Source organism: Phocoena sinus, chromosome 3, assembly GCF_008692025.1.
Source record: "Phocoena sinus isolate mPhoSin1 chromosome 3, mPhoSin1.pri, whole genome shotgun sequence".
Classification (NCBI taxonomy): Eukaryota; Metazoa; Chordata; class Mammalia; order Artiodactyla; family Phocoenidae; genus Phocoena; species Phocoena sinus.
Genome location: NC_045765.1, coordinates 734,833 through 750,809, shown reverse-complemented (window position 1 = coordinate 750,809; position 15,977 = coordinate 734,833). Strand labels below are relative to the sequence as shown.

The following is a 15,977-nucleotide window of genomic DNA, read 5'->3' as shown; positions in this document are numbered from 1 at the left end:
CTTCTTTTCCATCGATGAGTTTAGGTTTTAAAATCTTAGTTTTATAGTACATCTGATAGGAGAACAGGTCTCCCCTTTCCCCCAGATAGACATATATCGTTTTCCAAAACGATCTTGGCCAAAAGGAGCCAGACACGGACGGATGAATCCTGTCCGATTCCACTCGCAGGGGTCCCTAGAGGAATCAGGTCCACAGAGACAGGAAGCAGGTGGAGGGGGAGGGGATGGGGAGTCAGGGTTTCACGGGGACAGGGTCTCCCTTTGGGAAGATGAGAAAGTTCTAGAGATGATGGTGAAGATGGTTGCACGACAGTGTGAAGTTGCTTAGTGCCTGTGAACTGAGGTTTAAAGTGGCAAAAATGGTAAATGCGTATAACTTACAGTTTTAGAAACTTGCCTTGGCTGCTCTTGAGTATTGATTCTTGCAGATGAACTGTAGAATCAACTCACTGATGCCCTGAAAATGCTTCCTGCTCCTGGTTAGGGTGCTTGCTCTCCCGGCTGGGCACAGACCTGTCCCCGGGTGCGGCGTCTCGGGGGCGAGGTGTGGGTGCCCCTTACGCCCTTCACCCGGTGGCACCAGCTCCCCTTTGGGGTCCCCTGCTTGTTGCTGGGGCACCGGTTCTGCCTGCCTGCGCCGCCACGCACAGCCTGTTCTGAGTCCCTGAGATTGGTCCTGACACCTGCCTGCCTCGGTGCTTCAGGAAGTGGGCCCCCCGGGTCTGGAGGCAGGGGCTGGCTTTCACGCAGCACCCCCAGTCCCCCACTCCGGCCACCAGGACATGTTGTGAGCCTGGGCCAGCCTTGTCTGAAGGTGGCGCAAGCTGTGAAGCTGTGTGGCACGGTCCGCCAGGCTCCTTAGAGATGCTTTGGCACCTGACAGTGGGGCGCTCTCTTGCTGTTACTGTCCTGCTGAGCACTCTGAAAGGTTAACAGATTTGCTCATTCCTCTGAGCATTTTAAAAACATAGATCGGGGTCAGCCAAGTTTTGCTGTAAAGGGCCAGGCGGTCAATATGTTGGCTTTGCTGGCCAGGTGGCCCTGCTACGGTTGCTCAACTCCACAGGGCAGAAGTGGCCACGGGCCACATGTAACCGAGAGGGTGTGCCCCCCCACCCCCACCCCCCGGCCCATTATCTGTTTGCAAAGCACATTGGTAGTTTGCTGGCTGCTTTTCCCCGCTCACTCTTGGGAAGCGTGTGCAGGGGCAAAGCGCCCTGACTGCCACAGTGGGTCTTATCTAAGCCTGGGTGGGGGACTGAAGTTTGGGGTGAGCTGTTCTGTATCAGGAATGGAGGCCCAGCAGCTTTATACCATGACTGGGTGTGAATTCCACCTACTTCCTCAAACGAATAGTTGTGTCTCTGCTGAGCCGGCCCCAGCCCTCTGGGATAAACCCGACTGGGGCCTCTGAGCTGGGTGAGGGGTGTTCGCCTCTTCCTCGCTGTGCCTTTCCACGTGGTGGCCGCTGTCTTCCAGAGGCCTTTGGTGCAAGTAGATTTCAGCTGCGGCTCCTCAGCACAGCAGCCACACCTCAGTGCTCGGGAGCCACCGGGGGCTGGCGGCCCAAGTCAGGAGTCAATGGGAATTGGGCCCCATGGCCACCTGGGCTCCCGCGCCCGACGGGGCTGCCTTGTGGTGGAATTTCTTCTTCACAGCTCCCTGCCCTGCCCCTCAAGCCCAGCGAGGAGCTGGGGATGGCGCTTAGTGCCCTGTGTGTCTGGGTCGCTAGGCCACTGCTGCCAGAGAAGACAGGCTGAGGTTAAAGACTTTATTTTATGCAAAAGGAATGTGCCTGTCAGAGAACTCCATCGTGGAACTTCACTGCATCCTCAGCCCCAGGTATCCAAACCCAGTTTTCCGTAAAAGCCAGGGCATCCCAAGGCTGCCCGCCCACCATCCACTAAGGCGTCCAGCCCTCCTCCCAGCTGCCGTGTGGCCTCCACGGCCCGGCGCCAGGGTGGGCAGGGTCCCTCCTTCACAGCCGGGGCGACTCCAAGAGCAGACTCCCCCAGCTCAGAGGAGTGGGGCCTGGTGGGCGTGCGGAGCAGCGCGGGCAGAAGCTTCTGGAGAAGTTGGCCAGTGATGCCCTCGCCGCTGTGGGCGGAAGGAGAGGCCTCTCGGTGACGTGTCCACAGGGACAGGAGCCTGGAGCAGACCTGCCCGCTGCCCCAGCTACACGAACTCTGGCCGCCTCTCCCAGCCCACGCCCCCTGCCAGCCGCCCGCCACGGAGCCTCACGGCTGGCAGACGGGCCACAGCCACGTTGTTGCACTGGTTGGTATTGTGCCCGGCGAGCCGCTGGGCCGGCTCCTCCCCGAGGTCCTGCCAGACCCCAGGCCCGGGCCCATCCTCCTCCTCCCCGGTAGCAGTGCCCAGCTGCTCCTCACTGCCACTGCGGCTGTCCCGGCCGCCCTCCACGCCGCCCAGCTTCTCCAGGAAGCCAAGGTGGTGCAGGGCCGCCCCACCCGCCGGGGATGGCAGGTCCGAGGCCTCCTCCAGTTCTGAGTCGGAGTCATTGGAGGCAATGTGGGGTTCTGGAAAGTCCAAGGGAGAGAGACAGGGACAGAGAGAGAGGGACAGATGGACAGCCTGTGAGCAGGGTGGGGGGGCACTGGGCGGAGGACTGGGCGTCCGCCTCCCCCCAGCAGGCCCGGCTCCCCCTTTAGAAGCCTCCCGGGTCAGGCGGAGGTGCAGGGTCTCAGACACTGGGTTTGTTTCCACTTCGGGGTGCCCATTTCTCGGCGTTGGAAAAAACACCTCGAAAGGGTGTCTCTTTGCAAGAGTTTGTAACACGTTAAAGACAGTGAAACAGCAGGTGACACTCATGGTCTCCATGGGAGACAAACCGGGATGCAGCCCTTGAGGTGGACCCACTGTGTCATCCGCTGCCTGGGCCCACTACTCACCAAGGCCCCCATCCTCAGCCTCCTCCGGCAGGGGTGAGGCCACGCCCCCACTGGCCTCTGGATACGGCTCCTGGACCACCACCTCGGCCCCCTGGTTGGACGTCACATCCTGCAGAGGCGGAATGGAGGTCAGGGAGCGCCACAGTTCTGGCCACATTCCATTTTTTCTGTCTTGTTAAACCCTAAAAACTTAACACCCGCTGCAGCTGAGCACGTGAGGCCCCCGGATCCCAAGTCACGAGCAGGCTGAGCTCGTCCAAAGCGGGCAGAGGCCCTGGCCTGAAAGGCTGGGGCAGGCCCTGCATGGACTCCAGCGAGGGAGCCACTGTCCTGAGGCCACACCCAGGCGTGTCACCTCCACAGCCAGAGATGCCAGATGAGGGGTTAAAGACGCACAGTGGGGACTGAGCGTGGGAGCTGATGCTGCCTGGAAGCGAACAGAAACAAGGCCTGTCAGCTGAGGAGAGCAGCAGGCTGGACCCAGAGGATGTGCTGTAGGCGGCACAGAGATGGGAAATGGGAGAAGGGGCAGGACGGCGGGTCTAGTGCGTTCTGATGGGAGCTCCAGGGGACGTGGGGGAAGGCCGAAGGGCCTCTGCACTGCCTGGGGCTCCGTCCACAGATCTGAACCCACACTTCATCCAGTTCTTTACTTAAAAGATGCCTTGGGTGCCCCTGACGGGGCTCTGGCCCCGTCCGAGCCAGACATCTCCCAGCCCTTCTTTCTGTCTAATCCTGCTGTGGGTGAGTGAGATTCCCGGCCCCCATGATGTTCACAGAGCCCTACACCCCCCCGCCCAGGGTGGACAACCCTCACCTGGCACCCAGATGCCACCTCGGGCTCCTCCTCAAAGACCAGGCTGTAGTGGGTGATGAGCGTCTCCAAGATGCAGGCCTGGTGTGGGTAGTCCACCAGGGAGGAGAGGGACACGGTGGCCTCAGTGGGCCGGGGCCGCAGCAGCGTGGGCCCAAACACAATGCCCAGGTTCCCCGGTGTCATCTTGTTGTCCTGCTCCACCTCCACGATCCTGGGGGTCAGAGGATGCAGGAGCAGGTGTGAGCGGCTCCCGGGACCCCGCCGCCCTTGACCCCGGCCTGGCCAGCCCTCACCTGCGCAGGTGCCGCATCAGGTACTGCAGCGTGGCCCAGTTCTCTGGCGGCAGGTCCCGCAGGAGCTCCCGCAGCCGGCCTGCCATGGCCACGGCCACAGCCTCTCTCTCGGTGACATCCGGCCGGCCTCGGGTTGCCGCCTTGGCTTCGGCCTCCGCCTTCAGACTGTCCTTGGCCAGCCCCACAAGCTCATGGTAGAGGCGGAAGGAGATGAGCGGCTCAGGCAGCTGCAGGGTGATGGTTAGGTGTGGGGGTCAGTGGGCCTGGCCCCACGCCATCCATCCTGCACTGTCCCCGCCCCTAGCAGCAGCCCCGCCCCTGACAGCCACCGGTCAGGCCCACCCTGTGCTGATCACGCCCCTGGCCTAGCAACCACAACCCTGCTTAGAACTGGCCACGCCCCCCACCAAGCTCAGGTCCAGCCCAGGATCTGCTCTGCTCTGTCCCCATCTGTCTCACCTGGCGCAGGTAGAGCTTGAGGACGTTGCTGATGTCGTGGGGCGAGGCCTGCGACAGCTCCACCAGCTCTTTGCCGTTCTCGAAGGCCTGGCACAGCTTCTCCACACGCGTTTTCACCCCATTGACCCGGTAGATGCCCTGTGGGAGCCCGCAGTCAGCCTGGGCCCACGCCCCTCCCCCCTCCCTGCATGGCCCCTCGGCTGGAGCCCCCGCAGCTGTGCCCGCGGCGGTCACCTTGGTGCGCAGCGCACGCTGCTCGATCTCGAAGACACACTTCTTGACGATGAAGGGCACGCCGTCCGGGGTGCTGCGGGCGGCCTGGCTGAAGTCCTGGCCAAAGAGCTGCAGGCGGCCCTGCAGCTTCTTGTGGCCACACTGGATGGCCAGGGTCTCCAGGCACTTCTTGTGGCAGGCCAGGCAGCACTGGGGTCAGGTGAGGAGTGAGCAGACCTTCCTGGTGCCCCAGCTCCGCACAGGTCGCGGCTCCCCCTTCCACCTCGACCCCCGCCGCTCTCATCACCCCCCTACAGGGCAGCTTTCACCTCTTCTGGTTGGGAGACGTGCCCCTGCCACCAGTGCAGCCTGGGCTGCTCCCACGGCCCTCTGGTTCCCTCAGCACTGGCTGAGCCCTCCGCCTGGGATGCTCTCCCCCAGGAGACTGCAAGTGCTCCTGGCTTCACTTCCCTCCAGCGATCTGCACGGCACCGTCCTGAGGGCGCACATGCAGGTGCCTGGCTCCCCCGGGACCACCACTCACCTCCTCACACTCGGCGCCCTGGAAGTACACGTAGCTGTTGCACTCCCGGCACTTGGCCGGCGAGCGGAGCTTCCGGAGCCGGTGGGTACGGGCCGCCTTGGACAGCCCCACATGGCGGAAGGGCCCGCTGGGCATGGCCACAGGCAGCTCTGGGGCCATGCCATTGAGGTCATCTGGTGGGGGTGGGGGGCAGGTGGTCAGTGTTACCGAGGCAGGTCAGGGCCAGGCGCACAGAGAGTCCAAACCCCCCTCTCCCCGCTGCCCCGCCCAGGGGTTCCCTCACCCTGGTCAAAGGCTGACGCGCCTGTGCTGCTCTCCTGGTCGGCCAGCTCCTCGCTGGACGACATGGTGCCACTGGAAGACATGCGCTCGAACTTCTTAAAGTCCCCTGAGCAGGAAACGGGTTGTCAGAGACTCCCCCAAAGGCCCCCGGCTGCACAATGAGCCCGCTGAAACCTGGGGGCGGGGGCGGCAGCTCTGTGAGCCCCCCAACCCCCACCTGCCGGCCAGGCCCCTTCACCTGAGCCAGGGCTGGGGTCCAGACTGGCGTCAGAGTCTGAGATGGCGATCGGCCACGACTTGTGCACCTGATGTCCGCGCCCACCTGCCAAGTTGTCCCCAGTGAAGGGCTGCAGGGGGGCTGCAGGGGGCCCGCGCCCGCCCCTGCTGGACACTCACCCCTGCGCTCCTTGGCAAGCTCCCCGTCGCCGGGCCCACCTTCCTCTGGGGGGCAGGCCGCGGCCTCCACCACCGCAGCATCGCTGACGTTGAAGCTGCCCTTTCGGGCGCGCAAGACCGGGGACCTGGTGGGACCAACAGCCAAAATAAGGGGCCACGATGGGGGTCACTGAGGCTCACTGCCCCCTCCCCCCCTCAGGAGGGAAGTCCGGCTCCCCCGGGCATGCGCAGACGGCAGGGTACCAGGCGTTGGCCGAGACGTGGGGCTCAAAGTCGTAGTGCACGTCTGGCTCCTCGCCGCGCTGCAGCTGGCGCACGTGGGAGGCGTACTGCTGGCCTGGGTCGTACAGCTTGCTGCTCTCGCACAGCATGTGGAAGTGCACAGGCAGCGGGGCCGTCTGCATGTGCATCATCTGGTAATAGGAGATGGTGGCCTGCGGGGCGGGCGGGCGGGTGGGAGGGGCCTAAGTGCTGGAGGGCAGCGGCGGGTGGGAGGGGCCTAAGTGCTGGAGGGCAGCGCCGGGTGGGAGGGGCCCTAAGTGCTGGGGGGCGGGGGTGGGGGCGGGGGCACGGGCGCTCACCGACTTGATGGTCTGGTCGCTCTGCCGGATGACCTCCTGGATCTGCCGGAGCGCTGTCACCTTGGTGTCCTCAAGCTCCTGCTTCTGCGTCTTAGCATCCGCCACGCACGTGCGGTACGTGGCCATGGCTTCCTCCGCCTGGGGTGGGGGTGGGGGCGGGGCGGGGTGCCCAGAGAGGCCTCAGCCTGGGGTTCAGCCCTCAGGGCATCTTCAGGCCCCACACGGAAATCAGCCAGGCACAAAAGGACAGGAAGGCATTCCTGGCAGGAGGCATAGCCCAGACAAAGGCCCGGCAGTGGGCAATCCTGCACAGGTCAGGCCCTGACACCATGGGTCTTGTCCCGCACCTCCTGCCCCCTGACCCGCCCTCACCTTGTTTTTGGCCTCCTCCTCCAGGCGCCGCCTCTTGTCCAGGGTCTTGGAGGCCACGCCCCCTGCACCCGGGCCAGCGCCCACCTGCTCTTCCTCCGCCTTGGCCACTAGGAAGCGGGCCTTGTCGTGGTCTTCGCAGCGCTGAACGTAGCCCTGCTTGGCCTTGCGCAGATTGGACTCTGCTTCTTGCTGTGGACATGGGAAGGACCAGACCAGCACCATCAGCCAGAGACCGCGTTAGGGACCTCTGCCACCCCCCATCCCTTGGGCCAGAATCCCATGGCCAGTCAAGCAAACAGAGGCCCCCGCCCAAGAACCAGTGGTGGAAGGACAGGAGGTGACACCTACAGGGCGACCCAGGGAGGAGCCAGTATCTGGCATGCCCATTTCACAGCCAGGGAAGCTGAGGCACAGCTAAGCTCTGAAGGAGACACCAACTACATCATCCTCTTGACACCTACACCCACACCTGCCGGAGCGACTTGTGCTTCTATCTCTTTCATTTCCTGTCTCAGAGATGAGAACAGTGAGGCTGCTCAGACAGGAAGTCAGGCACCCTCAGGGTTGGCAGGAAGAGCACTTAGTCAAAACCCAGTGGGCCTTCTGGGGGCCACACCTCACAGTCTACACGATCAGAAGCTTAAACATAAAGAAAAGAGCTCACATGAGTACTAGGAGAAACCATGAGAGAATTTCTTAGGGAAGGCCTTTCCATACGTGACACAGAACCCAGAAACCATAAAAGACTGCTACTAACAATCATGGGTTTCAACTGGGAAAACAGGCAACAGGTTAAATCAAAAGTCAAAACAATAAACTGGGGGTGGGGGAGTTTGTAACACATGTCATCAAGGGCTGGGTTCTCTAATATGTAAAGAGCTCTGGCAAGTCAATAAGAAACAGGCTACTGTCCAATCCAAGGTGAGCAAAGGATATGAACTTAGAGCTCACAGAAGAGGAAAAGCATGGCTGTGGCTCAGGAGGTCAGCTTCCATGCTCATGACATCTGTGACCCAGCCATTACCTTTCGGGCACTGATCTGAGATAAATGCTAGGTCACATGTCTGAGAACAGGGGCACAAGCTCTTCACAGCAGTGGTGTCTGAAACAGCAACAGCTCAACGACAACTAAACTGTTCATCAATAGGGATTTAGTGAACTAAGCCCTGTGGCTCTGCAGCTGAGCACTTGTAGCTGAGAAAAAGGGAGGAGTTTCACATGGAGTGAGATGGGGCCAGTCCCTGGATATGGAGGTGAGTGTAAAAGGCCAGAAGCAGAACAGGGTACTCGGCAAGCCGTCATCAGGTGTAGAAAAGGGGGGAGAGGCTCATTTGCCAGATGTGCCACAGGACACCGCTAGCTGGAACAGGGGCCGTGGGGGCTCTTTGCACCGCAGACCCTGTTAGCAGGCCTAAAGAGCAGTGCAGAAGATTGCTAGTGCCTTTGGAACAGCCCAAAAGAGAGGTGGGAAAAGAGCAACACAGAGGAACCTGGAGCATTCACCAGACCTGAGAGAGCCTCAGTTTCCCTCTAACCCAGGCCTGCTCCTGGCGGCCACGGGTGACCCGGTCCCTCCGGACATCTGACCCGTGACAGTGATGGGGGCCCCGGGCCAGGGCCTCTCCTGCTGCAGCTGCAGGTAATGGGGCTGGAGCAGTTGGGAGGCAGGACCCGCTCCAACCTGTGACGCCACAGCGAGCCCCACGCGGGCACAGGGCACTCTGCCAGGTGTCCGCAAAACTCGGGAAAGGACCACCCGGGAGTGCACCGCCAGGGGACTGCGCACCAGGGGACTGCGCATGCGCGAGCCGGCCCGCCCTGCCCCCTCCCAGCCCCGCCGCCCCGCGGTACCAGCTTCCTCTGGGCGCGGTGCCAAGACTCCTTGATCTCCTTCCTGCGCTTCTCGTGCTCGAGCCGCCGCAGGTTCAGGGGCTGGGGGTGGGGAGACGGGTGTGATGGAGACCCGGGCACCCTTCACCCCACCCACCCTCCAGGGCGAAGCCTACCTGCACGAAGGTCTGGGTCTGCAGAGTGCCCACCGCCTGTACCAGGCCGTGGCCGAACTCCAGGTCCTGCTCCAGGGCCAGCGAGTAGATGGACAGGAGGGGCATGTGCGGCTGTGGGGGCGGGGCCGGCAGTCACGGGGGTGGGACAGGCGCCCTCGTGGAAGCCCTGCGGCCTCCCCAGCGCCCTCAGCTGCCCTTGCAGAGATGGGAAACCCCTTTCCTCTGGCCCATCTTTGAGGGGCGAAACACACCCAGGCCTGAGGGGCCCCGCCCCGTTCCCTCGAGTTCCCCACCTCCTGCATGACGCTCTGTCTGCAGTTCTGGACGATCTTCTGCAGGCCTTTGGCAAAGTCCATCTCTGCAGGCGGGGAGGGATGTGAGCGCAGGGGTGAGGTGAGGGGAGGGGCGTGAGCGCAGGGGTGAGGGGAGGGATGTGAGCGCAGGGGTGAGGGGAGGGGCTTTCCAGCCAGACCCCGCCCCGCGGGCCCCAGCTCGCACCCAGCGCGTTCCGCTTCTCCAGGTAGCCGATGAGGTCCTTCATGTACTTGGCCATGTTCTTGGCGTACTGCAGCGCGGCGTGCACACCCCCCTCACAGCGCTGCAGCAGCGTGTCCACCGCCTCCGGGGAGAGGCAGCCTGCGGGACAGACACCTCTCAACCCGGGCTCCTCCCCAGCCCACCATTCCTTCCGTCCTCAGCCCTGCACCCCTAGGCTCAGAGACTCACCCTCATCACAGTCCTCACTGCTGAGGGGGGCACCCTCACTCCCCTGTCCATACAGGTTCTCCATTGACTGTACCAGAGGGAGACAGGTGAGTCCAGTCCGGGCTGGGTACTGTTTGATGCCCACCCTGCAGGAGACAGTCACTGCCCCCCCTGGACAGAGCGGGAGACCACGGTCCACAGAGCGGGCAGGGGGTACTCATCCGCCCTGCCAGCCTGACCCCGTGCAGCACCCAGGCCATCCCTGCTCACCTGGCCCGGGTCCCCAGGGGGCACTGAGAGGAGGATGCTGCTGTCCACTTCACCCATGAGGAACTCGGACACACTGCAGGGCAGGGGGCAAGCGTCAAGAGGCACATGGGTCCCCACCCTCTGCCACCCTTCCCCACCCCCACACTCACGTGCTGCTGAAGGAGACTGCGATGGTCTCCAAGGCCTTCTCAAACTCCTGCTTGTCCGAATCATTGTTGTACTCATAATGGAAGGCTGGGGACAGACAAGGACGAGAGGGGTTGGCCCAGTCTGGGAGGTGACCACCCGTGCAACTAACTGAAGGGGGAGCATTGGAGTTGTTGTGCCCATCAAACTCCTGTGCATCCTTCAAAACCCACTTCAAACATCCCCTCCTTCAGGAAGCCCGCCCAGACAGAAAGCCCTTGCTGCCCTGTCCTGGCTGACCTTTGACCTTGGCAATGAGGGTGCCGGCAGCTGTGAGCGACTCCACGGTGTTCAGCAGTGGGTACTTGGAGATGACCTGGTGCATCACACGGAGGGCCTCACCCAGGCACTCATGGGCAAGCGGCCGGCGGGCCTCTAGGAGGTCTGCCGGGCAGAGGGGGTATGAGCAGGGAGGGAAGGAAAGCCTGCCCACCTAACCACCTAACCCTAACCCTCCTCAGAACTCCTGTCCCCGGGTGGGGAAATTGAGGCCAAGGTGGGAGAAGATAACTGCCTGAGGCTCAGTGTGTGACCTCGTTGGGAGGTGTGTGTTTGTGTGTGGGGAGCTGTCCCTCGACTGCTGTCCAGGTCATCAAAGGTCAGATGTCAGTCTAGGCAGTCCTGCTCAGAACACCCTTTCCTCGTCCCTCCAGAAAACAAACTCCCAGTGACCTTCAAGTTGCAGTCCTAGTGCCTCTTCCTCCAGGCAACCCACCTGGCCCCTTCCCTGCCCCAAACTCTCAGGGCTCTGTCCAGCTCTCTCCCAGCCCTGCCTGCCTGGGCACTGGGGCTTAAACACCCCGTTACCTCACTCTCTCCCGACCAGCCACCCCATGAGGCAGGTGCTGTCATCACCCCCATTTTGCAGATGAGGAAACTGAGGCATACAGGGGAGAAGTCATTTCTCAAGGATCACGCAGCTTTTCCATCTCCACTAGCTTTGAAGGCATGAGAATGCCAGGCAGAAGGACCCTGCCTGGCTTTACCATAAGGGAAATGGGGAGCCACAGAAGGTGTTAGGGCAAAGGAGAGTCAAGATCAGATCTGCATCTTCAAACATGGCTTTAAATGCCCTCCTCAGATGTTCTTAATTGGAAAAAAGCGCTGTGTGTGGGCATCTAGTGCAAACAAAGCCGAAGGAATGTATGGCTGGGGAAGGAATGAGCCGACCCTGAGACCCAGGAGGGACCTGGCCACCAGCTGGGAGTATATCTCCCTCAGCTGTGTGCCTCTGACTCTGTGCCTGGAACCTGATGCTCAAAAAATAAATAAATAATAAATTTAAAATTTTAAAAATGGAATCTGAAAATAGGTGTCTGATCCCTTTTCAGCACTGAGGACCCCCAATGAATGCCACCGACAGGGAGACCCCCACGGAGTCCCTGGCCCCAAATTCCTCCGAGTGCAGCCCAGTGCCTCAGCACCAGGCAGGATTTTGAATCGGAGGCCAAGTCAGGGAGGTGGGAAGGAGCTTCCGGAATCCATCAAAGGCCGGCTGAGGAAAGGCCGGGCCACGCCCCTTCCCGGGACATTCCTCCCACACACCAGGCCCCTCAAGTTGCCTGGGCCCCGGCCCCCTGGGTCCCCGCAGCACACTCACCTGGGCAGGTGGGACTCTGGAGAAGCCTGGACATGCCCAGCTCAGCATTGGCCAAGGCACGCGCCGGGCAGCAAATGCCCCGAGTGCCACGTGCTCCTGGCCAGGCCCTGCACCCCGCACCCCGCACGGTCCCCTCACCTCGGGGCCCCGCCTGGCAGCGCACCGGCGCCTGCTGCAGCGCCGGGTGCACTGTCCCGCAGATACACATGGCGCAGCCGTCAGGGCGCGGGGACCGTGAATGCGCGGGCCGGGCTAGGCAACTGGCTGGTCCGGGGTCTTTGGTGCCAGGTCCTCTGCAAGCAAACCGGCTCTGGCCGGTCCGAAGGCCCGCCCCCCTCCGAGGAAAGCTCCGCCCCGGCGTCCTGCTAGCTCCCCAGTCTCAGGTAGCAGGAGCCTGGGACCCAGGGAGATGCAATTTGATTCGGGATGGGACCGGCCAAGGGCAGGCAGGGAAACAGGCCCAGGTACAGGGCGTGGGGAGGTGTGGGGAGACCCCGCCCACCTGGATCCCGCCGCCCACTGCTTCCTAGGTAGACAGCACGGGGTCCCCAAGCCCTCTCACTGTCCCCACGACAATTACTGTGAGCTGAGGACATCTGGTTACAGTCAGCAACTCCCCAGGGCGTATCATTGCCCCGTTTCACAGATGACATGCCAGAGGCTTAGAGAAGGGACAGCTGATCCAGTCTCACAGCCTGGCAGGGGCAGCAACTGGATGCAGACCCCCATGCTCTCTGCTCCAGACCCTTCCCCTGGCCCAGGGCTGCCCCAACACTCAAAGAAGGGTACCCCTGCCCTGGCCCATCCTCCTGCAGGACGCCCACTGGCTCAAGCCTGCCCAGGCCTGGCCTCCAAGGAAGCACCAGGATCGGAAAGGAACCGAGATTAGAGAGAGTTTCCCCAGGAAACAACTCCAGCCCCACCCCAGGACCGGATAATCCTGGGGGCTGACACCCCCCGACCCAGCAGAGCCCATTAGCTCCTACAAAGCTGAGGTCTCTCCAGTCTGAGGTCGAATCCGGGCTCTGGCCCCTCCTTGGCTGGTTGAGCCAGGAGTCAGGGCCCCTCTCTGGGCCTCAGTTTCCTCATCTGTAAAATGGGCACCTGTGGGGAGCAGGCCAGAGTGTTTAGCATGGCCCTGGCACTGCGGTTTCTGGCAGGAGAGATCATAGTGCCCTCCTTGGCGGCCAAAGACAAACAGGAAGCAGATGAAAATAACTCGGCAGGAAGCTGGGCTGTCAGCAGACGCGTGGAGAAAACGGAACTGCCATCCCACAGGCCGCTCACTCCTGCAGCTTACGTGCCGGTCCTGCCCCTTGTCCGTCCTGAATCTCTCTCTGTCCAGACCTCATCCTGCCTCCAGTCCATTCCAGTCCAACATGCAGATCTGACCTTGTTCCACCTCTGCTCTAACACCTTCTATGGCTCCCCACCACCCTCAGGATAACATCCAGGGTCCCTCTGCTTGCCATTCTCAATGCCTCCACCCTCACACATTTCATACACCCGAAACCTGTTCCCCCAAATGCACCTCCACTCCATGTTTCTGAGCCTGTGCACATGACATTCCCTCTTCCTGGTTGCCGCCAAACTCCTATACATCCCTTAGAACCCTAACTGCAATGACTTTTTCCATGAAGCCCTCCCTACAACCCTCTTTGGAGCCTCCCCAAATCCCTCCCTCCATCCTGCCTCAACCCCACCGGGTTTGGGATATCTGCGACCAACTGCCTTCCACCCAGGCCGCGGTGTCCCTGCCACTTCTCACCTTCACGCAGAACACACTCCTTCAGCTTCTCAAGGCCCTCGGCAAAGCGGGCCACGTCAGCCAGCAGGTGGGAGATGTCCTCCACAGTGTCGGGGCAGGGTCCCTCGGCTGGGCCGGCTGTTGACAGTGGGCTGCGGTGGCCACGGCCCAGCGTCCAGGTGCTGGCTCCGGACAGTGGGAAGCCGGCAGCGCTGGCATGGCGGCTTAGGCTGGTGGGCCTCTTGAGTGTGCCTGTGGCCTTGGCATTCAAGGCCACGCTTGGTGGTTCCAGGCTGGGCGCCAGGGACACTGCATCAGCCCCATCTCTCCTGGGCAGCTCCTGGGAGGGTGGGGGGAGCCACTAGAGCAGGTGCCCCCACTGGGCCCTGCTGCAGTTTTCCCAGAAGTGAAGTGGGGCTCTGGAGGGTCTTCAGCCTGACCCCACAGGGGGTCAAAGGCCACAGGTCAGAGGGCTGAGATTTGGTGTTGTGCCCCTCCCGCACCTGTTACCCAACATCCTCTTCCCCAGAGCTTTCACAAACAACGGCCTCTGCCCAAACCACAGCCGGGGTGTGGGGGAGGGGCACCCCACTTCCTGGGAGGGGGGCGGGGTAGGGAGGGCCAGGGTCTCCTTAGCTCCCCTCAGGGGAGGCCACGGCAGACACACCTACTCACTGGTGAAGACACCTCCTCGATTCTTTTACTCTGAGGGTCCACTAGGCCCCTCAGTCTCGCGGACACCACAGGCCTGCTTTGTACGAGGCCCACCCCATGGATCTCGCTGCACACGCTGCTCGCTCTAAACCTTCCCCCAGTGGCTGGGCTGTAGCTCTCACGTCTAACTGTGCCTGGAGGCCCCAAGTTCCCTAAGCCCTCACCCTAGAGTCCCGGACCCAGAGCACCCACACTCCCTGGACCCCACAGGCAGCCCTGGACGGGGTGGGGTGTGCAGTGGCCATCCCAAGGGCTCCTTCTGTGAACTGAACGTGGGGATCCCAGCCTGTCCTGCGCGGCCCCTGCAGTCCAGCCTGGGGCCGTAGCTGGCTCCAGCCCCGTGCCGCCGGCCCAGCATGGCACTGCCCGGCCCTGCCCCGCCAGACCCGAGCGCAGGGTGTTCCCCTGTCCCCCTGCTGCCCGGGTGTCGCTCCAAGATCCCCGCCCGCTCCAGCTCCCAGCAGAGGCTCACTCACCCCCGAAGGCTGCGGACAGGGGCTTCCCGCCCGGTTCTTTTTCGAGATAGAAGGGGTTTTCATGAGCTCTCGCTTCTTCCTGGAGAACATGTTGTGGCCAGGCCAAGTGGCCCGAGGGGCCCGAGGGGGGGGCGGGCCGGGGGTCTCAGCGCTGCAGCTCCTAGTGTCAGTGGCCTCGGGACCACATTGTCGCTGGCCACCACTCCGCCCAGCTGTCAGGCCCACGTGACAGGCCCAGCCCTCATTGGCGGGCGCTTCCCCCCACAGGAAAAGGCCTCCGGAGGCGGTGACTCAGACCTGCCCCTGCCCCTCCCCAGCCTCAGCCTGCCCCTCCGCTCAGTGGGCTTGAAGGTGGGGTCCCAGGCTCCGCCCCCAGCTTCCGCTTTCAGGAGCTTGGTTGAGGTGCCCCTGCCTGGCACTGGCGCCCCGGGCAAGGCCCTGGCGGGCACATGGGGACTGCAGAGACGTTGACCCCCCCCCCCCCCACTCGGCCACACCCAGATGCACCCAGGAGTGCAGACACGGGAGCACGATGACACGCGGGGACATAGGCTTGGACACGTGCTGAGAAGACACCCAGCTCCGCAGATGCAACGGATACCCCTGGACACAGACACCTGCCCTCCAGTCCTCCTACCTTTCACGGGTGTGCCTGCCCTATGTCCTCTGGCGACTCCCCTGCAGACCCCAGGGCCCAGGCAGCGCTGGGCATAGTGAGTCTCCTCCCCTCAGCCCAGCTCCCACCCCTCACTCCCCATTCTACGTTCCAGGGACATGCACCGACCATGACCACGGGACAGCTGGCCAGCAGCAGGGCTGCTAACACTTCTAAGGTCACCACGCCGCCTCCTCCCTTCCCTGGTGGGGCTCCCCGATCTGGAGCACTGGCGGTGTGTACAGCTTCCTGCCCCCTCCCCCCATGACCGCCTCTTCTCTTTGAGCCCCCCAGTCTGAGCCTTCTCCCCTCCCCAGATCTTCCTCCCCCACCCCTCCAGAGTCCCAACACTGGCCCCCACTGACCTCAGGTGTGATCTCTGGGCAGGGGGCATGCAGGCCACAGCCCCTCATGGCAAACCCGACTCTCCAGGCCCAAGTCCATCCACAGACCCCTCCCAGAAGCCCCTTAAGGAACCTCTGCCCACCACTCATTGCTCTGGAGACCAGGAGCAGGCAGTGAGGGCCGGCTGGTGGGCTTCTAACCTGGTCAGGAGGCCTGAGGTCTGGGTCGCCCCTGCTGGGCTCCTCCAGCTGCCCCAGACATTCTTGAGCCCTGACCGCATGCCCATTTCATGACCAGCCACTCACAGGTACCGCCCTCAGGCGCCAGAACCACGTGGGCACTTAGGGGCCCCGGGACCATTGTCCAGGCTCTTATGAAGGGCAAACCTGCAGAAAGACACGCCCCAG

At 62.6% G+C, this 15,977-nt stretch overlaps 1 protein-coding gene across 6 annotated transcripts; it reads right to left on the bottom strand.

Annotated features, from left to right (window-relative positions):
- Positions 1-1,757: 1,757 nt before the first annotated feature.
- On the bottom strand, positions 1,758-15,749 carry ARHGAP45 (Rho GTPase activating protein 45). Of its 6 annotated transcripts, none has more exons than XM_032625508.1 (23): positions 15,591-15,749; positions 13,402-13,720; positions 10,274-10,417; positions 9,997-10,081; positions 9,848-9,920; positions 9,599-9,665; positions 9,371-9,508; positions 9,166-9,230; positions 8,873-8,983; positions 8,718-8,798; positions 6,867-7,055; positions 6,495-6,632; positions 6,157-6,347; positions 5,914-6,038; positions 5,756-5,839; positions 5,519-5,623; positions 5,236-5,408; positions 4,713-4,901; positions 4,479-4,616; positions 4,020-4,246; positions 3,727-3,937; positions 2,910-3,018; positions 1,758-2,537 (listed from the first exon to the last, which is right to left on the bottom strand). In XM_032625508.1, the coding sequence occupies exons 1-23, from the start codon at positions 15,717-15,719 to the stop codon at positions 2,176-2,178; spliced, it is 3,453 nt and encodes a 1,150-aa protein (XP_032481399.1). In that variant the 5' UTR covers positions 15,720-15,749; the 3' UTR covers positions 1,758-2,175. The 6 variants fall into 6 exon arrangements, with proteins under 6 accessions (XP_032481399.1, XP_032481397.1, XP_032481400.1 ...); XM_032625505.1 differs by lacking the exon at positions 15,591-15,749 and adding an exon at positions 14,571-15,457 and having other exon boundaries at positions 2,176-2,537; positions 6,157-6,326; XM_032625504.1 differs by lacking the exon at positions 15,591-15,749 and adding an exon at positions 14,571-15,453 and having other exon boundaries at positions 2,176-2,537.
- Positions 15,750-15,977: the final 228 nt, after the last annotated feature.

Excerpts from the sequence above, each read along its gene's own strand:
- ARHGAP45 (XM_032625508.1), bottom strand. The coding sequence starts at position 15,719 with ATGAGTGGTGGGCAGAGGTTCCTTAAGGGGCTTCTGGGAGGGGTCTGT. Across the intron at positions 9,509-9,598 it reads CAGTGAGGACTGTGATGAGG|GCTGCCTCTCCCCGGAGGCG; the intron begins GTGAGTCTCTGA and ends TCTGTCCCGCAG. Across the intron at positions 8,984-9,165 it reads GACAGAGCGTCATGCAGGAG|CCGCACATGCCCCTCCTGTC; the intron begins GTGGGGAACTCG and ends CCGCCCCCACAG.